At 44.4% G+C, this 27,918-nt stretch overlaps 1 protein-coding gene across 3 annotated transcripts; it reads left to right on the top strand.

Moving 5' to 3' along the window:
* Positions 1–198: 198 nt before the first annotated feature.
* Positions 199–27,860, top strand: LOC109909666 (uncharacterized). Of its 3 annotated transcripts, none has more exons than XM_031796592.1 (16): positions 199–4,610; positions 8,004–8,130; positions 8,273–8,401; positions 8,496–8,544; positions 9,056–9,192; positions 9,337–9,440; positions 22,052–22,162; positions 22,419–22,472; positions 22,671–22,874; positions 22,955–23,031; positions 23,177–23,404; positions 26,399–26,444; positions 26,580–26,726; positions 26,803–26,900; positions 27,065–27,164; positions 27,257–27,860. In XM_031796592.1, the coding sequence occupies exons 1-16, from the start codon at positions 279–281 to the stop codon at positions 27,407–27,409; spliced, it is 6,096 nt and encodes a 2,031-aa protein (XP_031652452.1). In that variant the 5' UTR covers positions 199–278; the 3' UTR covers positions 27,410–27,860. The 3 variants fall into 3 exon arrangements, with proteins under 3 accessions (XP_031652452.1, XP_031652451.1, XP_031652453.1); XM_031796591.1 differs by having other exon boundaries at positions 22,952–23,031; XM_031796593.1 differs by lacking the exon at positions 26,580–26,726 and having other exon boundaries at positions 22,952–23,031; positions 27,257–27,854.
* Positions 27,861–27,918: the final 58 nt, after the last annotated feature.

Here is a 27,918-nt window from a genome sequence, read left to right as displayed (position 1 = left end):
ACACACACACACACACACACACACACACACACACACACACACACACACACACACACACACACACACACACACACACACTGGGAGGCTTTCTTGAGTGGCAGGGCCATGTGAGCTCCTAAACATGTGCTATTCTGGGCAGGGGAGGAGTAAAGCAGAGAGGAGGGGAAAGCAAGGGTTAGTTTGGGGTCTTTTCTCTTTGTGTGTGAGTGAGAGGAACTGTGTCTTGAGTGTTGGTGAAGTGCTGCTTTGCTGTTTAAGAAGCTAGTAGCGTAGTGAAAATGGGGTGCTGCTGCAGTAAGGAACTGAGCCCAGGCCTGCTAAGTGAGAGGACCAGGCTGCTTCAGGCATCAAGCCCAGAGGCGCTGGGGATCAAACACCAGGACAGACTACACACTAAAGCTTTGGCTCAACATGTGTCTGACGAAATGGCTCAACACACGTGTGTACCGGACGGACCGGCCAAACGGAAACTTCAGGAACAGGAGAAGAAGAACAATGTCATCCCGGACAACGTGTCGACAGGCCCCAAGGCGAGGCATAGCAGTGTCAGTGGCATGCGGAGTGGGGGGCTACTCACTCCGCAACACTCACACGAGGAGGAACTGGCTATTATTAACGTCTCCACAGGCCCCAGCATGGTCACACAGACAAACACGGACACACACACACACATGGACTCGACGGAGACAGGCGTGCCACACACACACGCTGCCAAGGCCAGGGCCAGCTGTGGGAATGTTCCATATTTGGAGGGGAGTGTGAAGAGCCCATTAAAACAGAAGATAGCAGAGAACACTATGGATAATTCCTTTAGACAAAGGATACAGAACACCATGGAGAACCCACCCAAACAGAAGATGGAGAAGACAATGGAGAACCTAGCGAAACAGATAGAGAATACCATTCAGAACCCAGACAGACAGAGGATAGAGAACACTGTGGAGAGCCCAGTAAGACAGAGGATAGTGGAGAACGCCCTGCTCAGGTCTACTTGGTTCAACCTGACCCCGGAGCCCGGCCAGGAAGAGACAGAGGGCTGGAGGACCCCCCTGGTCGGAACATCCCCAACCCACCAGCTGTATAATATCAGAGCTGGAGGGGATTCCACTAGAGTAGGAGCAGAGGAAGATGAGGAGGAAGACTGTGTCATCAGGGCAACCCTGGGGCGGGGTTTCAGGGCCAGAGCTCAGAGCTTCTACAGCATCTGTTCCATCGATGCTGACGACCTCGACACTGACCAATCCAACACAGAGGAACAGACAGCCTTCATCCAATCACACACAGCGGAACCTACAGCAATCCAATCACACATAGCCAAAACTACATCCTCTATTCAATCACACGTAGCCGAACATACAGCTTCTATCCAGTCACATATAGCCGAACCTACAGCTTTCCAATCACATTTAGAGGAACATACAGCCTCTATCCAATCACCCGCAGAAAAACCTAAAGCCAATGACCAATCACACAGAGTGGAATCTGCAAAGGCTGACCTATCGCACATAACGGAACCCAAGGCTTCTGAACCCATGGCTTCTGACCAATCAAAAACAGTTGAATTTACAGCCATCGACCAATCACAAACATTGGAACCTACAGCCTTTGACAAATCCCACTGTGAGCCCCCCGAGGCACCTGTTCTGCCGGACCTTCTCTGGATAAGCTATGAGGACCCTCAGACTTCACAACAGGACAGCTCCATCACCCCCGGAGACACCAGGACCCCACCACTAACTGGAGACATTACAGATCCCGACATACTTGAGCTGACATCACGCCAGGAGGAGAGTGTGTGTGTGAAGGACGAGAATGTGTGTGTTAAGAAGACAGGTATTTTGTCCACAGTGAAGACTGTTGATAGCAGCCAGGAAGGAGAAAACACAAAGAGGGATTTGAACCTCCATGATACTCAAAACAATATTCCCACCCCCACATACCCCTGCCCTCCTAACCCTACCCTTACAGAGGAGCAGCTCACACACAGCCCCAGCCTTAGCTCTAGCCCCAACTCCAGCCCCCTGCTTGGGGCAGTGGATGGGGCCACATGTGTAGAGGAGATGGAGAGGATTGAGGTATACCAAGCAGTCTCAGTGGGGATGATCAGTGAGGGGCTGAAAGGAGAGACAGAGGAGGATGAGGAGGAGGAGACCATACTCAGCAGCACAGTGGAAACCACACTAACAGAGGTATCACCAGTCTCCACACTCTCTTCACTATCCACAGTCTATCCAGTCTACGCAGTGTCTCTACCCATGGACTTTACTGTCCACTCATTCAAATCTGACCTTAGACCAGTGGATATAGAACATGAAGTTGGAACAAAACCTGATCAGTATGATATTACTTCTGACAGCAACGCCAAGCCTGATCAAAACACAACACATGTGTATGCTGGGAGACCTGATAGGAATGATGTAAAACCTACTGGAAATAACAGAAGCCCTGTTGATGACTCAGAACTCACTGATTGGCCAGTCCAGGCTGAGGATATAGTGGGAAGGTCTGCAGCAACAGAGAAGGAGCCGGAAACCAGTGTGGAACAGAAACACTGTCAGGAAATGGCTGCCATCACCAGTCACCCCACAAGAGAGAGCAGCTATCCTCAGAATTGTAGAGAGGACAGAGAGAGCAGCAATCCTTCTCAGGGTTGGGAGGACAGAGAGAGCAGCAATCCTTCTCAGGGTTGGGAGGACATAGAGAGAAGCAATCTTTCTCAGGGTTGTGAGGACATAGAGAGCAGCCATATTTCTCAGGGTTGTGAGGACAGAGAGAGCAGTAATCCTTCTCAGGGTTGGGAGGACATAGAGAGCAGCAATCTTTCTCAGGGTTGTGAGGACATAGAGAGCAGCCATATTTCTCAGGGTTGGGAGGACAGAGAGAGCAGCAATCTTTCTCAGGGTTGTGAGGACATAGAGAACAGCCATATTTCTCAGGGTTGTGAGGACAGTGAGAGCGGCCATCTCTCTGAGGAAAGAGGAGGCTCTACTCCTGTCCCTCAGGACCTGCCTAGTGGGGACACTCACTTACAGCCCTGCAAAGGTCCTCCATCCTCCTTGTCCCATTTCCTTTCAATAGGTTCAGAATGGAGAGATGGAAGGTTGAGTTCAGAGGGAGGAACTGAACCCACTGACTGCAGAAACCTGTCTGAGAAGAACACAGAAGACGGAACACACGCGGAGGACAGAACACACGCAGAGGACGGAACATACGCGGAGGACGGAACACACGCGGAGGACGGAACACACGCGGAGGACAGAACACACGCGGAGGACGGAACACACGCGGAGGACAGAACACACGCGGAGGACGGAACACACGCAGGGGACAGAACGCACGCGGAGGACGGAACACACGTGGAGGACAGAACACACGCGGAGGACAGAACACACGCGGAGGACGGAACACACGCGGAGGACGGAACACACGCGGAGGACAGAACGCACGCGGAGGACGGAACACACGCGGAGGACAGAACACACGCGGAGGACGGAACACACGCGGAGGACAGAACACACGCGGAGGACGGAACACACGCAGGGGACAGAACGCACGCGGAGGACGGAACACACGTGGAGGACAGAACACACGCGGAGGACAGAACACACGCGGAGGACGGAACACACGCGGAGGACGGAACACACGCGGAGGACAGAACGCACGCGGAGGACGGAACACACGCGGAGGACAGAACACACGCGGAGGACGGAACACACGCGGAGGACAGAACACACGCGGAGGACGGAACACACGCAGGGGACAGAACGCACGCGGAGGACGGAACACACGTGGAGGACAGAACACACGCGGAGGACGGAACACACGCGGAGGACGGAACACATGCGGAGGACGGAACACACGCGGACGACAGGGCAGAGATACACACTGAGAATAGAATATCCCTCCTAGAGGAATGTGTTGCAACAGACAGCCTCAGTAGCGTGTGTAGTGTAGGAACACAGTCTGACAGTAGTTTAGGGACACTCCCTGAGGACACTGAGTGTAGTAATATAGCAACAAATGACAGTGTGTTTGTCACCCCTGTTTTCCCACCTGTGACATTTGAATTCAGCCCATTTGATGAACCCCTGAAGTTTGTTTCCCACGGCGATGACTGCTCAGATGTGGACTACCCTGTAGACGATGCAACGACGGCAGATTCCTATTTGTTGGTGGGAGTGCTGGGGGTGGAGCCTGATCAGATTGACGTTTACGCCTCAACCCCCTCTTACCAGATACAGTTCCTGGGTCAGGGGTCACTGGCTGTCACCACGGACATGGACACCATGGGGGTGAGAGGACAGGTGGAGGAAGTGGGCATGATAGACATGGTGTCAGGACTGCTGGGAGAGGAAGGGGACCCCAACCTCTCTGGCCTCTATCCCTCTCCCTGGACGCATTTAGGGCCAGGGCTGGTAGAGGAAGAGGTATGTGGAGGATGGGCCCAGGGGCTGGCCCAGGGTATGGTCCCCAGCCAGGGTGAGGGTGAGGAGGGCTGCGAGGAGGATCAGCCCTCTAGCTCCATGGACCTGCTGGGAGTCTACCCCACCTACAGCACTCTTCTGCCTCAGGACTCTTGTTTCTGGGAATGGCACCCTCAGTACCAGCCTGTGAGTACTTCAGTGGTGTGTGTGTGAGCTGTAGGGGTGAGAAAATACACGTACAGTGCATTCAGAAAGTATTCAGACCCCATCACCTTTTCCACATTTTGTTACTTTACAGCCTCATTCTAAAATTGATTTAAAAAATATTTTCCCCTCATCAATCTACACACAATACCCCATAATGACAAAGCAGAAACAGGTTTTTTGAAATGTATAAAAATTTATAAATGTATAAAAAAAACTGAAATATCACATTTACTTAAGTATTCAGACCCTTTACTCAGTACATTGTTGAAACACCTTTACCAGTGATTACAGCCTCGAGTCTTCTTGGGTATGACGTTAACAAGCTTGGCACACCTGTATTTGGGCATTTCTCCCATTCTTCTCTGCAGATCCTCTCAAGCTCTGTCAGGTTGGATGTGGAGTGTCGCTGCACAGCTATTTTCAGGTCTCTCCAGAGATGTCCGGGCTCTGGCTGGACAACTCAAGGACATTCACAGACTTGTCCCAAAGCCACTGTTGCATTGTCTTGGCTGTGTGCTTAAGGGTCGTTGTCTTGTTGGAAGGTGAACCTTCAGCCCAGTCTGAGTGCTCTGGGGCAGGGATTCATCAAGGATCTCTCTGTACTTTGCTCCGTTCATCTTTCCTTTGATCCTGACTAGTTTCCCAGTCCCTGCCTCTGAAAAACATCCTTACAGCATGATGCTGCCACCACCATGCTTCACCATAGGGATGGTGCCAGGTTTCCTCCAAACGTGATGCTTGGCAATCAGGCTAAAGAGTTCAATCTTGGTTTCATCAGACCAGAGAGTCTTGTTTCTCATGGTCTGATAGTCCTTTAGGTGCCTTTTGGCAAAACTCCAAAAATGCTGTCATGTGCATTTTACTGAGGAGTGGCTTCCGTCTGGCTACTCTACCATAAAGGCCTGCTTGGTAAAGTGCTGCATAGATGGTTGTCCTTCTGGAAGTTTCTGTCATCTCCACAGAGGAGCTCTGTCAGAGTGGTCATCGGGTTCTTGGTCACCTCCCTGACCAAGGGCCTTCTCCCACGATTGCTCATTTTGGCCAGGTGGCCAGCTCTAGGGAGAGTCTTGGTGGTTCCAAACTACTTCCATTTAAGAATGATGGAGGCCACTGTGTTTTGGGGGACCTTCAATGCTGCAGAAATTTTTTGCTACCCTTCCCTAGATCTGTGCCTCGACACAATTCAGTGTCGGAGCTCTACGGACAATTCCTTCGACCTCATGACTAGGTTTTTGTTCTGACATGCACTGTCAACTGTGGCACCTTATACAGGTGTGTGCCTTTCCAAATCATGTCCAATCAATTGAATTTACCACAGGTGGACTCCAATCAAGTTGTAGAAACATCAAGGGTGATCAATGGAAACAGGATTCACCTAAGCTCAACTTCATTGCAAAGGGTCTGAATACTTATGTAAATAAGGTATTTCTGTTTTTTATTTTCAAAGAATTTGCAAAAAAATTTAAGTCATTATTTAAAAAATTTGCTTTATCATTGTGTAGATTTTAATTTAATATATTTAAGAATAAGGCTGTGAGGAAAAAGTCAAGGGGTCTGAATACTTTCCGAATGCACTGACAGTGGTGGCCAAAAATATTGGCACCCTTGCACTTAAGTAACTCACAATTTTTCCCTAAAAATATGTTGAAATTGAACATTGTCTCCACACTTCTTTATTTCACTGTTAATATTACAGAACCTTTGCTTTTGATTCAGAACTTAATATATCCATTAAAATCAGAATATAAACAGAAATGGCATTGACAAAATTGACACCCTACTTAATATTTGATAGTACAGCCTTTGGTCAAAATAACGGCAATCATGTGCTTCCTATAACCAGCAATCAACTTCCTGCACCTCTTTACTAGCAGTTTGGCCCACTCTTGTACAAACTGCTCCAGTTCTCCCAGATTAGAAGGGTGCCTTCTCCTAACTGCTGTTTTCAGATCTCTCCACAAGTTGTCAATGGGATTTAGATCTGGACTCATCGTTGGCCACTTCAGAACAGTCCAGCATGTTGTCTTTAACCATTGAACCATGCACACGTCTAGCATGGCTAGCCGTTAACCAGGAAGGTAAGCATGTGGAAGTAGACAGAGTATGGAACAGCACCTAGCCATTAGTCCAGAGGTGGAAAGAGCTACTGGGTGTGCAGGCTTTTTGAAGTGTGTTTGGGGTCATTGTCCTGTTGGAAGACCCATGAACTTCGATCGTGACTCAGCTTTTTGACACTGGGTTTAATATTGCATTCCAAAATACCTTGGTATTCAGCTGATTTCATGATGCCATGCACACGTTCAAGGCACCCAATGCCAGAGGCAGCAAAGCAACCGCAAAACATCACTGAACCACCATGTTTGACTGTAGTGAAGGTGTTCTTTTCTTTGAAAGCTTCATTTTATTTTCTGTAAACATAGAAACGGTGTGCTTTACCAAAAACCTCTCATTTGGTCTCATCTGTCCACAGGACATTCTCCTAGAAGGATTTGGGCATGCTCAGGTGTGTTTTATCAAATTGCAGTCTGGCTTTCTTATGTCTGTCTCTCAGAAGTGGGGTCCTCCTGGGTCTCCTACCATATAACCCCCTTTCATTGAGTTGGCGACGGATGGTGCAAGTTGAAACTGTCATACCTTGTGTCTGAAGTTCAGCTTGAATCTGTGTGGCAGTTGACCGCAGTGCTTTCTGCACCATTCGAACAATCCTTCACTGCAATCTTCCATCAAGTTCTCTCTTGTGGCCACGTCCAGTGTGGTTGGCTACAGTGGCATGGGCCTTAAACTTCTTGATGACATTACGTACGGTGGAAACAGCAACATCTTTGGAGATGGACTTGTAGCCTAGAGATTGTCCATGCTTGGCTACAATGTTGTGTCTGACCTCAGATAATACTCCGGTTTTCTTTCTTTTCTCCATGCTCATTGCGGTACACACAGTGGCACAACAGGAAAATGAGTCCTTTTCTCTATTCAATCTGGTTGAATACATGATGTTTATACTGTAGGAACCTTCAACTCACCACAGCTGAGTTCAATTCCAATATATATGAGAATCACCTGCTTGAAATCTAATTCTTTCTAACCACTTCTAGAAGGTGCCAATAATATTGTCCCGGTCATTGTAGGATTTCTTTGTGGAATTAGCTAAGATTTAGTAAATAAATTCCGATTTTTTTAGTTTTGTTCAACTGCACACCGAAGACATACATATGTGGATACCAAAATATGTTTTAATTTCAACAGTTTTCTGGAAGAAATGGTGCATTATTTGAAAAAGTGCAAGTGTGCCAATATTTTTTGGCCACAACTGTATATGTCAATTTTCTGACGTTTAAAGACACTGAGGTTGTGTGTGTGCGTGTTCTCTTGCAGAAATCCACCCTGGTCTCTGAGCTCAACCCCAACGCTCAGGTATGGGCCAATCACATGCTTAGTCTGGACCACTCGAGCCCCATCTACACTGACTCCCGTCTACCATGGCTAGCCGTTAACCAGGAAGGTAAGCATGTGGAAGTAGACAGAGTATGGAACAGCGCCTAGCCATTAGTCCAGAGGTGGAAAGAGCTACTGGGTGTGCAGGCCTTTTCTTTGGCTTTTATTTCGGTCAGTCTTGTAAATGCCGCTACCTGATTGGTCCTCAGGGTATGACCAGGGATATGACCTGGAGGAAGTGGGCGAGGCTCAGCTGGAACCGAGCGTTGTAGAATTCACAACGGTCACTATGGGAAGCCTGTCAACCAATGGCCTGGTCCAGGACAGTTGTATATCAGGTACTAACGTTACTGGCTGATGGAGCTTAGAGCAAACAGGACTGTTTATCAGATGACATCTGATACAAATATTATATGTTATTGATGTTTTCAGAGGAGCTCATCGATCAACTGAAGACCTCACTGGAGTCCTGTCTGTCACGGTACGTATGTGTCACAGGCGGCTGATGGCACCTAAAAGAGCAATTGCCCCTAAAAATCAACTTCTCATTTTGAAAATGGTCTATGTGGCATCAATATGAGTCAGAAACATTTATTATAGAATACAAAGTGTAAATAGGATCAGTTTGGTCATAAAGTCAGTCTCGTCTAACTGAGACTTGCGAGATGATAAGAGAAAATGGTATGTCACGGAATGAAGAGTACCGTAAGAGTGGACAAATTTGGTTTGGCATTCGATATCCCTATGGGGCTAGTTAAGGACCATCAGTAAATTAAACAATGTACATTTAACAATATTTTTAAAAGTCAGTAGCTCAAAATTTAAATGACTTAAAAACCAACTATAAATTGTAGAAAGTCATATACAAATATTGAAAACAATTAACAAAGACAACTAAGAGATGTGCAACATGAAAACACGGTCCCATTTACATTGTGTACATTTAGTAGGCAGTGAGTTTTTTAAAAACTGATTGGCTGATGTCCCCTCAGGGAGAACCTTGCCAACGACCTCTACCTCGTCTCCCAGATGGACAGCGACCATTTTGTTCCCATAACAACGCTAGCCAACCTCGACCACATCAAGAAGCTCAGCACGGACTTGGAACTCATCTCTGACATCCTCAAGTGTGAGTAAACTTTTTTTTGTGTATGTATGTATGTATATATGTATGGACGTATGTGGGTTATTGTTGTATTGTATTACATGATTGGGTAAGATGTTTACTGGAGGGAAGGCTCTGACCGTGTCCTGTCTCCTGATTGGCTCGTAGCCTTGCCGCTGGTGGAGATGGCAGAATGTGGGCAAAAGGTACGGCCCAATCAGGGACGCTGTATCGTCATCCTCCGAGAGGTCCCGGAGACCACACCCCCAGAGGTAAGAACCCGCCTGTTAGAAACCTGCCTTAGTCCATGGGCCAGCTGAAAAATTTCCACTTTGTGGTGGCAAAGGTTAGATGCAATTAAATTGTTCCCCACAAGCTCCTGATCAAATTGTTATATGATAGCCTCTCCAAAAAAAATGCTTTCTATGTTTTTCACACAATTATACATCTTGTTGTAAGGGAGTCTATGCAATAGAATGTTTGCAGACTGATAAAGGAATCTTGAGACGTGAGAATGGTCACATGCTCATTCAAAAAGACTGTCTAGGTTTTTATCAATAAAATGTCACAATACTCTGCAGAGTGTTCGATTTGCAAGGAAACCCCCAGCCCTGCTAAAACCATAGACAACTACGTGCTGTTTTCAAGGGATTGTTAAATAAACTATTTGGTTTTAATATAATCACTTCTCGAAGAGCATAGTCAGAACTACACATTTCGGATTATTCCACATCTAGCTCTATCATCAGAGTTGTACAGCATGTAACTGCATGCTTTTCATGATCGGCCAAAATCAATAGATCATGTCATTTCAGATACATAAGGGTACTGTATCCCTTTGGCATGTAGCTAGCTAAGCAAACATGTCAATCTTGCGTCATCAGAGATGAGGCTTTTGGAAAGAGCTTGACATCAGTCCTTGTCCTGGTAAAATTGTCTGTCGGACTTCTGTCATCAACCCTATAGATGGCAAGCAAATCAAACAATATTTGGATATAGCCATTTATACTGAACCAAAATATAAACACATGTAAAGTGTTGGTCTCATGTTTCATGAACTGAAATAAAAGATCCACAAAATGTTCCACAAAAAGCTTATTTCACTTTCATTTTTTGCACAAATATGTTTACATCCCTGTTAGTGAGCATTTCTCCCTTGTCAAGATAATCCATCAACCTGACAGGTGTGGCATATCAAGAAGCTGATTAAACAGCATGATCATTACACAGGTGCACCTTGCGCTGGGGACAATTAAAGGCCACTGTAAAATGTGTAGTTTTGTCACACAACACAATGCCACAGATGTCTCGACTGCAGGAATGTCCACCAGAGTTGTTGCCAGAGAATTGAATGTTCATTTTACTACCATAAGCTGCCTCCGACATCGTTTTAGAGAATTTGGCAGTACGTCCAACAGGACTAAATACCGCAGACCACATGTAACCACCCCATTGGGTGCCAGGCCCACTCATCTCTGCCCCCCTGCCCAGTCATGTGAAATCCAGATATCAGGGCCTAATGAATTTGATTTCCTTATGTCAATCGTAACTCAGTAAAATCTTTGAAATTGTTGCGTTTATATTTTTGTTCATTATAGTTCATCCCCTGAAAGTTAGCTTGTTAACTAGCCATATTGACGTAATTTGTTATTAGCTAGGTAGCCAATTTGACGTGGCCCATCAATCACTGTAACCTATCATGTCTATCAGCAGCAATCGTGATTAAACACACTTGAAAATAATGTTGAAAAGGGTATCATGTTAGCTAACTTTGCTAGGTAGGCCTATATTGGTTGGAGAAAAAAGTACATTAGGTCTACTTACCACTATGTTTAGCCAACTGTACAATGTTTCTACCTGTAGCTTGCAAAGTAAACCTTATCAGCTCATGTTGTCAATGTCAGTACATTGGCAAATGCGCCCTACTAGTGCTTGACAGAGCTCACAAAGGATGGGAAATAACCTAAACCACTCATACTTGTCAGGTATAGTTCACTTTATTTGAAAAAAATAATCAAATTAATGGTGGCCAATATTGACAGATACCATGATGCTACCCTGAAATTACATGATCAATTGATGTTTTACTGAACATGAAAAGCATACAGGTACTTGCTGTATAACTCTGATGATAGAGCTAAATGTGTGCAATTGTTTTCCATAGAATAATGTCTAGTTCTTAACTATGCTCTTCAATGTTTACATACTGTTTTCCCTACTTGATATGCATATACTGTATTCTGGTCAAGGCCTATCCTTAACTATTGCTGGACACGTACTATTCTATCCTAAATATTCTACAGATATACTACATATTCTATCCATATATTTCTGTCCATAATGTCTATGCATCCCATCATATATTTATATTCTGGACTCTGTTGGGAGCTAGGGATTTGTGTTTATCTCTAAAAATAGCTCTTCTCTCCCTGACCATCATAATCTTAAAATGATGCTCTCTAACCTTCAACAGTACAAGTTATTTAATGAAACCTAATCATTTCGTATACATTAGTTCAGTGGCTAGTTGACACGTTATAGAAATCATGTCATCGTGATTAGACAAAATCCAGCAATTGGACCATTGCTGATGCCCTCGACAACCCTTAGCAGCCACTAACCAATACACATTTCAGTAGACCCTATACTACATTATATTATTTTTCCACAAAAAAAGTGTAACTACTCACCATCTATGAAGGCTGTAAAGCTAAGGCTTTAATACTTCACCAGCTATGTAAGTTGATGCCCTCATCATCAGGTGGCTTGTTAAAATGTCATATTGGAATGCAGGGTATATGACAGGATTCAAGACATATTTTATATTTAAACAATATGGCATAATATTGTATATCAATATAGTCACTACAAACCAGGGAAAGATCCCTTTAGAAATATTATAGATACATTTTTAATTGTTTGAAAATAAAATATAGATATCAGTGATGCAAATACAGACCAAAACCATTGATATGAGTAGTGTTTTTGGTACATTTTTGGAACAGTTTTGCTAATGTTTTACAAAGATTATATATCTTGAAAACCTGGCTAAATTGGTTGTGTTATTTGCATAACTATAATCTATTTTTTATTGCCATTAGGCATATTCCACCTATTATTGAAAGAGTTGTGACAATGTCAGACCAATCAAATTTAAACCAATGGAGCTGGTTTGCAGCCATATTGGAAAATGTTAAATCAACAATATCTTGGCATCATTGTTTAGATTTGTTTTTGCTTTATGTGTACTTGGTGTACTCATTATGAAGGCATTTTGCAAAAATGATTAACTGTACCTCTTTGCTGGACATAATGCATTCCTATGGGATTTCAAATAGAGTGCAATGTATGGGAAGGTTTCAGATTACATTCCTTGATGTTAACATAATTAATAAAATCACATTGCATATAATGTTGATTAATAAAAAAGCAGTGAATGCTTCTAGAACAAAGTGTTTTAATGTAATATTTTTGGGAAACGGCAACAAAACAGCAGTTTGGACAGCTTTTTTGGCATATATTTGGAATACCACTCTTCTGGTAATATTTTGGTGAATACATATAACTGACATACTTGGGCCATCATTGTTGGTTGTCCTTGTTGTGACACACATTTTAAGACATAATTGGTCTTATTACACCAATTATTCATTCAGTTATGACCATGCAAAATGAATGATGTTCCTCCCCATTGAAATGAATGTCGGCCATCTTGAAAATAGGTTGCTGGGACTGATTATAGACTAAATCAATGATGACTCTATATACTGTAGCTAAAAACTTCCCCAATAGGTCTCCTTGTTCTGTTTGAAATTTGGTGTAGTTATCATCCCGGGTAACATGTGATAGTAAAGGACATCCCAATACTGTCCATTCTACTCGATATACCCCAAAATGCATACTGTACATGTATGACCTTTGACGCCCCAAGGTGAGCCCATAGAGATACCATAATATGTGTTGTATCATGAAATTTATAACATATCAAATTGCGTTAGTTTGAGAAGTTAGTTCACTGACAATACAAAATGATCATGTCCTCAATCCTGTTGGCCCAGCTAACTGCATAACATATGTAATGAGGACTATTTAATAAAGTTCATATTCAGTTAAGAGTAATTAACACAATGCTTAGCACATTTGTGTTTTCCCGACCTTTATGTAATTCACATGATTTCAAGTGTTCTGTTTGTGTCAAGGGTTGATGGTTACGAGACTCGATGCTGTATGTTATGTATTAAAGTCATATCTGTTTATAGTAACTGAAACCAGACTGGATGTACAAGGACTGAGGACACTGATATCTTATTGTATTGATGACCTTATGAACACTGTGTGACTGCAGCAGCTGGCAGTATTTTGTTGTGACTCTGTACAAGCCTCCCAGGCTGATGTTTATGGAACATTGGTGCTGTGAGATTGGGATTTAAGGCCCTGCTTAGAGAATGCCAGTTAGACATTTTCCCTGCTTCTGTGCTGTAGGTGTGTCCCTGTCTCCCTTGTAATAAACCAGATTGATTTATGATTGGCTATATTCCAAGAGTGCTCTTCTTTAATTCAACCCTTTACAGTTACCATACAGTGCTTTCAGAAAGTATTCAGACCCCTTCACTTTTTCCACATTTTGTTATGTTACAGCCTTATTCTAAAATGTATTATTAAATTGTTTTTTGACCCCTCAATCTACAATCTGCCAACAATTACAAATGTTTGCAAATTTATTTAAAAAAATATTAAAACGTGAATATCACATTTACTTAAGTATTCAGACCCTTTACTCAGTATTTTGTTGAAGCACTTTTGGCAGCAATTACAGCCTTAAGTCTTCTTGGGAATGATGCTACAAGCTTAGCACACCTGTACTTGGTGAGTTTCTCCCATTCTGTTCTGTAGATCCTCTCAAGCGCTGTCACGTTGGATGGGGAGCATCGCTGCACAGCTATTTTCAGGTCTCTCCAGAGATGTTCGATCGGGTTCAAGTCCGGGCTCTGGCTGGGCCACTCAAGGACATTCAGAGACTTGTCCCCAAGTCACTCCTGCGTTGTCTTTGCTGTGTGCTTAGGGTCGTGGTCCTATTGGAAGGTGAACCTTCGCCCCAGTCTTAGGTCCTGGGCGCTCTGGAGCAGGTTTTCATCAAGAATTTCTGTGTACTTTGCTCCATTCACCAACAATGCGAGGCTATATACAGGGGGTACTGGTACAGAGTCAATGTGCGGGGGCACCGGTTAGTCAAGGTAATTGAGGTAATATGTACATGTAGGTAGAGTTATTAATGTGACTATGCATGGATAATAAACAGCGAGTAGCAGCATCGTAAAAAGGGTGGGGGGGAATGCAAATAGTCTGAGTGGCCATTTGATTAGATGTTCAGGAGTCTTATGGTTTGGGGGTAGAAGCTGTTTAGAAGCCTCTTGGACCTAGACTTGGCGCTCTGGTACCGCTTGCTGTGCGGTAGCATAGAGAACAGTCTATAACCAGGGTGGCTGGAGTCTTTGACAATTTTTAGAGCCTTCCTCTGACAGAGGTCCTGGAGGTGAGGAAGCTTGGGCCCAGTGGTGTACTGGGCCGTACACACTACCCTTTGTAGTGCCTTGTGGTCGGAGGCCGAGCAGTTGCCATAGCAGACAGTGATGCAACCACTGACAGTGATGCTCTTGATGGTGCAGCTGTAGAACCTTTTAAGGATCTAAGGACCCATGCCAAATCTTTTCAGTCTCCTGAGGGGGAATAGGTTTTGTCGTGCCCTCTTTATGACTGTCTTGGTGTTCTTAGACTGTTAGTCAGTTGGTGATGTGGACACCAAGGAACTTGAAGCTTTCAACCTGCTCCACTACAGCCCCGTCGATGAGAAGGGGGGCGTGCTCGGCCCTCCTTTTCTTGTAGTCCACAATTATCTCCTTTTGTCTTGATCACGTTGAGGGAGAGGTTGTTGTCCTGGCACCACACGGCCAGGTCTCTGACCTCCTCCCTATAGGCTGTCTCATCATTGTCGGTGATCAGGCCTACCACTGTTGTGTCACTGGCAAACTTAATGATGGTGTTGGAGTCGTGCCTGGTCATGTAGTCATGAGTGAACAGGGAGTACAGGAGGGGACTGAGCACGCACCCCTGAGGGGCCCCCGTGTTGAGGATCAGCGTGGCGGATGTGTTGTTACCTACCCTTACCACCTGGGGGCGGCCTGTCAGGATGTCCAGGATCCAGTTACTGAGGGAGGTGTTTAGTCCCAGGGTCCTTAGCCTAGTGATGAGCTTTGAGGGCACTATGGTGTTGAATGCTAAGCTGTAGTCAATGAATAGCATTCTCACATAGCTGTTCCTTTTGTCCAGGTGTGAAAGGGCAGTGTGGAGTGCTATAGAGATTGCATCATCTGTGAATCTGTTAGGGTGGTATGCAAATTGAAATGGGTCTGGGGTTTCTGGGATAATGGTGTTGATGTGATCCATGACCAGCCTTTCAAAGCACTTCATGGCTAAAGACGCGAGTGCTACGGATCGGTAGTCATTTAGGCAGGTAACTTTAGTGTTCTTGGGCACAGGGACTATCGTGGTCTGCTTGAAACATGTTGGTATTACAGACTCAGGCAGTGAGAGGTTGAAAATGTCAGTGAAGTCACTTGCCAGTTGGTCAGCGCATGCTCGGAGTACACATCCGGATAAACCGTCTGACCCTGCGGCCTTGTGAATGTTGACCTGTTTAGGTCTTACTCACATCGGCTACAGAGAACGTGATCACACAGTCGTCTGGAACAGCTGATGCTTTCATGCATGTTTCAGTGTTACTTGCCTCTAAGCGAGCACAGAAGTAATTTAGCTCATGTCACTGGGCAGCTCGTGGCTGTGCTTCCCTTTTGTGCTCTGTAATAGTTTGCAAGCCCTGACACATCCAATGTGCATCGAAGCCGGTGTTGTACGGTTCGATCTTAGTTCTGTATTGACGCTTTGCCTGTTTGATGGTTCGTCGGCAGGCATAGCGGGATTTATTTTAAGCTTCCGGGTTAGTGTCCCGCTCCTTGAAAGCGGCAGCTCTTTTAAAAATATATATATATTTCACCTTCACCAGTTGAGAACAAGTTCTCATTTACAACTGCGACCTGGCCAAGATAAAGCAAAGCAGTGCGACAAAAACAACACAGAGTTACACATGGGATAAACAAACGTACAGTCAATAACGCAATAGAAAAAACTGTATACAGTGTGTGCAAATGAAGTAAGGAGGTAAGGCAATAAATAGGCCAATGGTGGCAAAGTAATTACAATATAGCAATTTATACTGAAGTGATATATGTGCAGATGAAGATGTGCAAGTAGAAATACTGGTGTGCAAAAGAGCAGAAATACAAAAACATATATGGGGATGAGGTAAGTAGTTTGATTTGGATGGGCTATTCACAGATGGGCTGTGTGTAGCTGCAGCGATCAGTAAGCTGCTCTGACAGCTGACGCTTAAAGTTAGTGAGGGAGATATGACTCCAACTTCAGTGATTTTTTTTTTGCAATTCGTTCCAGTCATAGGCAGCAGAGAACTGGAAGTAAAGGCAGCCAAAGGAGGTGTTGGCTTGGGGATGACCAGTGAAATATACCTGCTGGAGCATGTGCTACGGGTGGGTGTTGCTATGGTGACCAGTGAGCTGAGATAAGGCAGGGCTTTACCTAGCATAGACTTATAGATGACCTGGAGCCGGTGGGATTGGCGGCGAATATGTAGTGGAGGGCCAGCCAACAAGAGCATACAGGTCGCGGTGGTGGGTAGTTTATGGGGCTTTGGTGACAAAACGGATGGCACTGTGATAGACTACATCCAGCTTGCTGAGTAGAGTGTTGAAGGCTATTTTGTAAATGACATCGCCAAAGTCAAGGATTGGTAGGATATTCAGTTTTACGAGGGTATATTTGGCAGCATGAGTGAAGGAGGCTTTGTTGCGAAATAGGAAGCCGATTCTAGATTTAATTTTGGATTAGAGATGCTTAATGTGATTCTGGAACGAGAGTTTACAGTCTAACCAGACACCTAGGTATTTGTAAATGCCCACATATTCTAAGTCAGAACCCTCCAGAGTTTTGATGCTAGTCGGGTGGGAGGGTGCGGGCTGAAATCGGTTAAGGAGCATGCACTTAGTTTTACTAGCATTTAAAAGCAGTTGGAGGCCACGGAAGGAGTGTTGTATGGCATTGAAGTTAATTTGGAGGTTTGTGAGCACAGTGTCCAAAGAAGGTCCAGATGTATACAGAATGGTGTCCTCTGCATAGAGGTGGATCAGAGAATCACCAGCAGCAAGAGCGACATTATTGATATATGCAGAAAAAAGAGTTGACCCGAGAATTGAAACCTGTGGCACCCCCATAGAGACTGCTAGAGGTCCGGACAACAGGCCCTCCGATTTGACACACAGATCTCTATCTGAGAAGTAGTTGGTGAAACAGGCAAGGTAATCATTTGAGAGGCCAAGGCTATTGAGTCTCCCGATAAGAATGCGGTCGAAAGCCTTGGCCAGGTCGATGAAGATGGCTGCACAGTACTGTCCTTTATCGATGGCGGTTATGATATCGTTTAGGACCTTGAGCGTGGCTGAGGTGCACCCATGACCAGCTCGGAAACCAGATTGCATAGTGGAGAAGGTATGGTGGGATTCGAAATGGTCAGTGATCTGTTTGTTAACTTGGCTTTCGAAGATTTTAGAAAGGCAGGGCAGGATGGATATAGGTCTATAACAGTTTGGGTCTAGAGTGTCTCCCCCTTTGAAGAGGGGGATGACCGCAGCAGCTTTCCAATCTTTGGGGATCTCAGACGATACGAAAGAGAGTTTGAATAGGCTAGTAATAGGGGTTGCAACAATTTCGGCTGATAATTTTAGAAACAGAGGACCCAGCTTGTCTAGCCCAGCTGATTTGTAGGGATCCAGATTTTGCAGCTCTTTCAGAACATCAGCTGTCTGGATTTGGATGAAAGGAGAGGGGGAGGCTTGGGCATGTTGCTGCAGGGGGTGCTGAGATGTTGGCCGGGGTAGGGGTAGCAAAGTAAAAAGCATGGCCAGACGTAGAAAAATTCTTATTGAAATTAATGATTATCGTAGATTTAACGGTGGTGACAGTGTTTCCTGTCCTCAGTACAGTGGGCAGCTGGGAGGTGGTGCTCTTATTCTCCATGGACTTTACAGTGTTCAAAAAATTCAATTGGAATTAGTGCTACAGTATGCACATTTCTGTTTGAAAAAGCTAGCCTTAGCTTTCCTAACTGACTGAGTATATTGGTTCCTGACTTCCCTGAAAAGTTGCATATCGCGAGGGCTATTCGATGCTAATGCAGAACGCCACATGATGTTTTTGTGCTGGTCTAGGGCAGTCAAGTCTGGAGTGAATCAAGGGCTATATCTGTTCTTAGTTCTAAATTTTTTGAATGGGGCATGCTTATTTAAGATGGTGAGGAAAGCACTTTTCAACGGCAACCAGGCATCCTCTACTGACAGGATGAGGTCAATATCCTTCCAGGATACCCGGGCCAGGTCGATTAGAAAGGCCTGCTCACTGAAGTGTTTTAGGGAGCGTTTGACAGTGATGAGGGATGGTCGTTTGACCGCGGACCCATTAGGCACACAGGCAATGAGGCAGTGATCGCTGATATCTTGGTTGAAGACAGCAGAGGTGTATTTAGAGGGCAAGTTGGTCAGGATGATATCTGGTTACGGATTTGGTTACGGAGTTGAGGTTATACCTGGTAGGTTCCTTGATCATTTGTGTGAGAACAGCAGCTTGTGAGCTAAAGCTCTACCCTTTAGCTCAGTGCTGATGTTGCCTGTAATCCATGGATTTTTGTTGGGGAATGTACGCACAGTCACAGTGGGGCTGACGTCATCTACACACTTAGTGATTAGAGCGTTGGACTAGTAACCGGAAGGTTGCAAGATCGAATCCCCGAGCTGACAAGGTAAGAATCTGTTGTTCTGCCCCTGAACAAGGCATTTAACCCACTGTTCCTAGGCCGTCATTGAAAATAAGAATTTGTTCTTAACTGACTTGCCTAGTTAAATAAAGGTAAAATAAAAAATGTATCAAGCCAGTGACTGTTGTGGTGTACTCAATGCCATCGGAAGAATCCCAGAATATATTCCAGCCTGTGCTAGCAAAACAGTCCTGTAGTTTAGCATCTGCTTCATATTGACCGAGTCACTGGCGCTTCCTGCTTTAGTTATTGCTTGTAAGCAGGAATCAGGGGGATAGAATTATAGTCAGATTTGCCAAATGGACTGCGAGGGAGAGCTTTGTACGCGTCTCTGTGTGTGAAGTAAAGGTGGTCGAGAGTTTTTTTTCCCCCTCTGGTTGCACATTTAACATGCTGGTAGAAATGAGGTAAAACGGATTTAAGTTTCCCTGCATTAAAGTCCCCTGCCGCCTCTGGATGAGAGTTTTTCTGTTTGCTTATGGCCGTATGCAACTCATTCAGTGCAGTCTGAATGCCAGCATTGGTTTGTGGTGGTAAATAGACAGCTACGAAGAATATAGATGAAAACTCTTTTGGTAGATCGTGTGGTCTACAGCTTTTCATGAGATACTCTACCTCAGGCGAGCAAAACCTCAAGACTTTCTTAGATATCGTGCACCAGCTGTTGTTTACAAATATACATAGTCTGTCACCCCTTGTCTTAAGAGAGGCTGCTGTTCTATCCTGCCGATACAGTGTGTAACCCGCCAGCTGTATGTTGTTCATGTCATATGATGTTACAGTTTTTAATATCCTGTTGGTAGGATATACATGCTTGCAGTTCGTCCACTTTACTATCCAGCAATTGTATGTTGGCCGATAGTACCGTTGGCAAAGGCAGATTAGCCAGTCATTGCCGGATCCTTACAAAGCACCCTGATCACCTTCCGCGATATCTCTGTCTTTTTCTCCTGCGATTGACAGGGATGAAGGGCCTCGTCGGGTGTCTGGAGTAAATCCCTCTCGTCCAACTCATTAAAGAAAAATTATTTGTCCAGTTTAAGGTCAGTAATCACTGTTCTGGTGTCAAGAAGCTCTTTTCGGTCATAAGAGACGGTAGCAGCAACATTATGTCCAAAATAAGTTAAAAACAATGCAAATAAAACAACAAAAGAGCATGGTTGGTTAATAAGAGCCCATAAAACAGCAGCAGTCCCCTCCGGTGCCATTATACATAATAAAGGCCTGATTGGTGGAGTGCTGCAGAGACAGTTGTCCTTCTGGAAGTTTCACCCATCTCCACAGAGGAACTCTGGAGCTCTGTCAGAGTTACTATTGGGTTCTTGGTCACCTCCCCGACCAAGGCCCTTCTCCCAATTGCTCAGTTTGGCCGTTCGGCCAGCTCTAGTAAGAGTCTTGGTGATTCCAAACGTCTTCCATTTAAGAATGATGGAGGCCACCGTGGTCTTGGGGACCTTTAATGCTGCGGACATTTTTTGGTACCCTTCCCCAGATCTGTGCTTCGACACAATCCTGTCTCTGAGCTCTATGGACAATTCCTTCAACCTCGTGGCTTGGTTTTTGTGCTGGCATGCACTGTCAACTGTGGGTCCTTTATATAGACAGGTGTGTGCCTTTACAAATCATGTCCAATCAATTGAATTTACCACAGGTGGACTCCAATCAAGTTGTAGAAACACCTTAAGGTTAAGGATGATAAATGGAAACAGGATGCACCTGAGCTCAATTTTGAGTTTAATAGCAAAGAGTCTGAATACTTATGTAAATCAGGTATTTTTGTATAATTTTTTTAAATACATTTGCCAACATTTTGAAAATTCTGTTTTCGCTTTGTCATTATTGGATATTGTGTATAGATTGATGAGGTGAAAAAAAAAACATTTTATCCATTTTAGAATAAGGTCTGAATACTTTCCCGAATGCACTGTATAATGCAGTGATAACCACATTTATCTTTCTCTGATACTTTTCTATCATACCTAAATACAACCCACAGACATGGACCTTAATGAAAATCATCATTAGACTTTGCCACCCCAAAGTCGACAAATACAGAGAACAAAAATATAAACACAACATGTAAAGTGTTGGTCCCATGTTTCATGAGCTGAAATAAAAGATCACAGAAATGTTCCATTCGCACAAAAAGCTTATTTCTCTCAAATGTTGTGCACAAGTTTGTTTAAATCCCTTTTAGTGAGCATTTCTTCTTTGCTAAGATAATCCATCCACCTAGCAGGTGTGGCAAATCAAGAATCTGATTAAACAGCATGAGTGTTACAAAGGTGCACCTTGTGCTGGGAACAATAAAAGTCCACTCTACAATGTGCAGTTTTGTCACATAAAACAAGTTTTGAGGGAGCGTGCAATTGGCATGTCGACTGCAGGAAAGTCCACCAGAGCTGTTGCCAGAGAATTTAATGTTAATTTCTCTACCATAAGCCACCTCCAATGTCATTTTAGATAATTTGGTAGTATGTCCAACCGGCCTCACAACCGCAGACCAAGTGTGTGGCGTTGTGTGGGCGAGTGGTTTGTTGACGTTGTGAACAGAGTGCCCCATGGTAGTTGTGGGGTTATGGTATGGGCAGGCATAAGCTACGAACAATGAACAGAATTGCATTTTAAAGTTGTCCATTTGAATGCACAAAAATACTGTAACGAGATCCTGAGGCCCATTGTGAAGCCTATTTTGTTAGGGTATCTATGACCAACAGATGCATATCTGTATTCCCAGTCATGTGAAATCCATAGATTAGGACCTAATGAATTTATTTCAATTGACTGATTTCCTCATATGAACTGTAGCGCAGTAAAATCTTTGAAATTGTTGCATATTGTGTTTATATTTTTGTTCAATATATGTTACATTTGTCCTGCTGGCCCATGGATTATGTGTGTGTTTCAGTGCTGATGTTGTGCGTGTTTATTTTGTTAAACCACCAGGACGTAAAGGCTCTGTTTGCGTGTGAGAGCCTCCCCAGGATCCAGAGCTGTGAGTTTGCCCAGAACGACAACTGGTTCATCACCTTTAAAACTGAGGCTGACGCTCAACAGGTACAGCTGGGAGAGACAGAGACTGGGGTTACGGAGGTTAACAACAGCTGGGAGAAGGATTGATTCTCTAGACATTCATGCACATTTCATTCAGCTGCAAATTTCATTCACGTGTGTGTGTGTGTGTGTGTGTGTGTGTGTGTGTGTGTGTGTGTGTGTGTGTGTGTGTGTGTGTGTGTGTGTGTGTGTGTGTGTGTGTGTGTGTGTGTGTGTGTGTGTGTGTGTGTGTGTGTGTGTGTGTGTGTGTGTGCTCCAGGCATTTCAGTATCTGAGAGAGGAGGTGAGGACGTTCCAGGGAAAACCCATCAAGGTGAGTTGAGACGTTTTATTTATTTAACCTTTTATTTAACTAGGCAAGTCAGTTAAGAACAATGATGGCCTACCCCTGCCAAAATCTAACCTGATCTAAATCTTTTTCTATACATGATGCAAGTGCCAGTCATGATGCAAGTGCCAGTCACATGATCAAAGATTGATTGATTGCTTTGTTGAATAATAAATTGATCAGGCACGGATCAAGGCCAATGTGATGGCAGTCACATCTTACGCTCCAAAGAATGGCTACAGGCCCAGCGCAATGGACTCCTGCACAAATCAGCAGCCTTACAACCCATACTACGCCCCTCCCACTTTCCAGCAGCCCCTCCCACAGCTTTACCCAATGACCAATCAAAGCTTGGATGCCATGGCCGGATACACAGACCCTGACCTGGTGAGATGGACACACACACATACAGATGCAGGTACAAGCATTTTCTCTCACACTGGTGTCATTGGTGTTGTGTACAGCAGATGGCGTCATTATCTGGCTTCATGAACGGCTTCCCAGGAGGCCCCAGCTTCAAAATATCCCCCTCATACAGACACAGGTACTACACTCCTCACCCTTTCTCATTCTGGAGAGACGTCTCTCTCCTTCTCCCAAGCTATCATTCTCTCTCTATTTCTTGATGTTGGAACCATGGTTGTAGTTAGGTTGTTGTGATGTTACATGTGTTTCTCTCTCTCCTCCAGTAGGGGGCACCGTGGGCAGCGGGACCAGAGGCGGCGGTCTGGCGAAAGGGAGCCGGGCCTTCTGGATGACCCCCCCTTCTTCCCAGAGCATGTACCAATAGGACGCCCTCCTGGCCCCCACAGGCAGGGCCCGCCACGGTTACCAGGCAACAGACGTATGGAGGGAGAAGGGGGTCGACGTGGAGGGAGAAGGGAGTCAGGGTCCTCCCCAAGCACTGGCATAGGAAGGTAATGACCTCTAACCTCCAGCTTTGTTTTCATTAACTTGTCCAGTGGTTTTATTTTTTTACATTTAAAAAGTTGACATAGATGCTAAAATGGCATGCTATGCTACAGTGCTACAGTGCTACATGCTATGCTACAGTGCGTTTCCATTGAACTATATTGTCAATAAAATGAGCTGGATGTAATAATTTCACACCTAAAAAAAAACTTTATCGCAAAAACCTACAATGTCGAATAGAAATGAATTGTTTGACGTTTTTCCAATACCTACAGTATTTAGGCAAATTGCGCTTTAGGCCTAATAACTTGGCGACAGCTTGTAGCCTATGCCCTCCTGCCTATCTGTTTTATGTCTCAGGTAGCCTGCAAAGCCAGCATGGATAGAATGCAATAATTGACTAATATTTACCATATTCTAATAATTCTTATGTGCCAACGTATCGCCAAGGTCCATGGTACCATTTTGAAACTTGCACTCCTGTAGATCTGAAATAATTGGATGATGAAACTTGCCAGACAACCAGAACAGCAAGGCAAAGCAATTCAGGCATTCAGAAATTCAGGACAATAATAGATTTTGCAAGCAGTGGGCATTAGAATGAAATGTGGAGTGGAGCTTTATAGTCACGAGCACTGCCGACCAGCTCATTAGACAGAATTAGGCGGCCACCTATGGCATCAGATTGACGAGGGCGGTATTTTCTGAGCTAAACTGACCAAGACGCACCTCCAACAACAACACATGAAACCCCACATAATTCTGCCCAAAAACAATAACAATTTCTCACAACTAGTGGCATAAGGGCTTTTTAGCTGAGTGCGATAAGTGATAAGCAGTGCCCACTTTGTAAAAGGCAGGGGCGCAAAATATTTTGCTCGTCCATTCACAGGGCACCTCTCCATGGTACTGTTGGAGAGACACATCGCTGTGGTGCGACACCAACGCATCATTCCATAAATCATATAACAGATCTAGGATATGGTGAAAAGAGTATGTGGCCTTTTCTGTAGCCTACAGGCTGGAGATGAAATGGATGACAATGTAATGTGACAGACACTTTTTACATCATGTAGGTTTCTCCGATCAAACAGCCTAACTTAAATGGCGACCCATTCCAATAAAAATGCACTGACACGTTAACAAACAACATATCCTAAAAACAGGACATGTCAAAGGAGAATAAACAACCACAAGTGTTGTCTAGGAGTTTCACCCCATTGTCATGATCAGTGGTTTCAAGTTAGTATCCATCGCCTATCCATCGCATATCCATCGCCTGTATTTGAGAAGTTTCTCCCATTATTCTCTGGAGATTCTCTCAAGCTCTGTCAGGTTGGATGGGGAGCATCGCTTCACAGCTATTTTCAGGTCTCTCCAGAGATGTTTGATCGAGTTCAAGTCTGGGCTCTGTCTGGAACTCTCAAGGACATTCAGAGACGTGTCCTTCGTTGTGTTGGCTGTGTGCTTAGGGTCGTTGTCCTATTGGAAGTTGAAACTTCGCCCCAGTCTGGAGCAAGTTTTCATCAAGGATCTCTCTGCACTTTGCATTCATCTTTCCCTCGATCGTGACTAGTTTCCCAGTCCCTGCCGCTGAAAAACATCCCTACAGCATGATGCTGCCACCCATGCTTCACAGTATGGATGATGCCAGGTTTTCTCCAGACGTGATGCTTGGCATTCAGGCCAAAGAGTTCAATCTTGATTTCATCAGACCAGAGAATCTTTAGGTGCCTTTTTTCAAACTCCAAGCGGGCTGTCATGTGCCTTCTACTGAGGAGTAGCTTCCGTCTGGCCACTCTACCATAAAGGCCTGATTGGTGGAGCGCTGCAGAGACAGTTGTCCTTCTGGAAGTTTCTCCCATCTCCACAGAGGAACTATGGAGCTTTGTCAGAGTGACCATCGGGTTCTTGGTCACCTCCCCGACCAAGGCCCTTCTCCCCCGATTGCTCATTTTGGCCGGGCGGTCAGCTCTAGGAAGAGTCTTGGTGGTTCCAAACTTATTCCATTTAAGAATGATGGAGGCCACTGTGTTCTTGGGGATCTTCAATGCTGCATAATTTTTTTGGTACACTTCCCCAGATCTGTGCCTTGACACAATCCTGTCTCTGAGCTCTAGGGACAATTCCTTCGACCTCATGGCTTGGTTTTCACAAGCACTGTCAACTGTGGGATATCATATAGACAGGTGTTTGCCTTTCCAAAGCATGTCCAATCAATTGAATTTATCACAGGTGGACTCCAATCAAGTTGTAGAAACATCTCAAGGATGATCAATGGAAATAGGACACACCTGAGCTCAATTTTGAGTCTCATAGCAAAGGGTCTGAATACTTATGTAAATAAGGTATTTTGGCTTTTTATTTTTTTACATTTGCAAAAATTTCAAAAAACGGTTCCCGCTTTGTCATTATGAGGTATTGTGTGTAGTTTGATGAGATTTAAAATATATATATATATAATCCATTTTAGAATAAGGCTGTAACGTAACACAATGTGGAAAAAGTGAAGGGGTCTGAATACTTTCCGAATGCACCGTAGATGGGCATTCATAAAATTATATTTCAGGCAACACTGTAGGCTACACCTCAGTAAGCATGGTCTGGCACTGATGCCTTTTCGACGTCGTTTTTTGGTGCAGTCCGGACCGGCCTTGATTTCCACATCCACTGATATTAGTTTTTGGTCCGGTCCGGACATTGGTTTTTGGTCTCACCTAGACTGGCAGAACAGCATCCGATGACATCATGGGCCCTGCATACTTTCAAAATGATTCAGCAATCAATATTTATTTGAAAAATACTTACTTTTTTTTTTGATTGTCTTAGTAAAGCTTGACAAAAGAAAGATCCACCTCTGTCGAACGGATACAAATTTCGACGATCTTTAGAAAAGTTATCCAATATCTGTTCTTTCCATTACACATGCCGCAGTAATATTTTTGTTGAATAAAGCTGGGTCAATGAGAAACCTGCCTATTGATTCTCTCTCTCTGAAGGAGAGGCCCCATTGGTCAGAGGAGGAGAAGAGATGAGAAGTACACTGTAAGTACTTAACATGTGGATGGCTTTGGGAAAATGTTAAGGAGAAGCTCTTACTTGTGAGTGTTGTTTTTGTGTGTCTGTGGATATGTATGTTTGTGTATAACAATATGTGTATATAAACGTATGTATGTTTAGAGAGAGCCCCCCAAGTCGTGCCCCCGCTCCTTGTCTCCCAGTCTGGAGCTTGGCCCTACTAGCTTCCCCCCGTTGCCCCCAGCAACAGCCTCCAGAGAAACACTTACCATAGCAACCAGCAATCACAAAGCAACCTGCAACCACAAGGTAACCAAGAGTCACACACACATACACACTCACACATGCCGTCTACTTTCTTGTAAGGTTGTTTTTCTTGTTACAGTGTGCAGTTACATACAGCAGTAGCAGCCAACCAACCACTGTGACATTACAAGACCTCCAGCCTATCACAGCATTGCCTCAGAAAAACCTCCCCCCAGAGTAAGTTTATTCTCCTTCCTTTGAATCATCATTGCTGTGGAATGGGTCCCTTTCACAATGTGTTTTGTATGATTACTTCAAGGAAGAAGAATCATGTCTGTGTTATGGTTATGTTGTGTTATGGTTGAGGGTTCTGGTTGATGGTGGTTGTTGCTATACCACAGGAAGCTGAATGAAACCATGCCATCTCTCAAGAGGACCACAGCAGCTCCTCCGACCGTGAAAGAACCTATCCAGACCACGAAGGAAAACAGACCAGCAGTGGTGAGACACCTCACAGACTACAGAGACAAACTGGTTATTAGTGAATGTAGTGTATGCTGGGTACTGACCTGTCCTGTGTTGTGATTGGTTAGGAGTCCAAGAAGCCAAGCTACGCTGAGATCTGCCAAAGGATACGCGCCAATCAAACGCTTTGCGCAAACCCCATTGACCACACCCCATCCGGGGCGGAGCTTGCCCCAGCCTATCCTGCACAGGAGTCTGACCAGGCTCAGTTACCACGGTGACCAGAGTGAGCTGGTTACTTTTGGTTGGGGAGGGCAAGAGGGGAGGAGGAGAGAAGAGGAGGACGTTGTTCAAGCCAAAGGAAAAAAGTCTATAGCCCTTTAATGTTGAGGTTTTCATTTATTTTATTTATAAAGTTTAGTTAGTTTTAGAAGCCAAGTTGTAGAACTCTTGTTTTTCTCTGCTGTCTGTCTGTCCGTCTTGTGTCTGTCTGTCTGACTGACGGAAGTCTCTGAATTCTTTACGGTTTAATATTGATTCATTTATTTTTATGAATATTGATTAGTATTTAGACCATCAGACATACTTCTGTATTAATTCCTAAGTCTAAATAACTTCTGCGGAACAGTTACAATAACTACACTGAACACACACAACAGTTACAGTAACTACACTGGAACACACTGGAACAGTTACAGTAACTACACTGAACACACTGGAACAGTTACAGTAACTACACTGGAACACACTGGAACAGTTACAGTAGCTACACTGAACACACTGGAACAGT

This window comes from Oncorhynchus kisutch, linkage group LG18, assembly GCF_002021735.2.
Source record: "Oncorhynchus kisutch isolate 150728-3 linkage group LG18, Okis_V2, whole genome shotgun sequence".
In the NCBI taxonomy this organism is placed as follows: domain Eukaryota; kingdom Metazoa; phylum Chordata; class Actinopteri; order Salmoniformes; family Salmonidae; genus Oncorhynchus; species Oncorhynchus kisutch.
The sequence above is the reverse complement of the archived record's forward strand: the minus strand, read 5'-3'. Positions and strand labels throughout refer to the sequence as shown.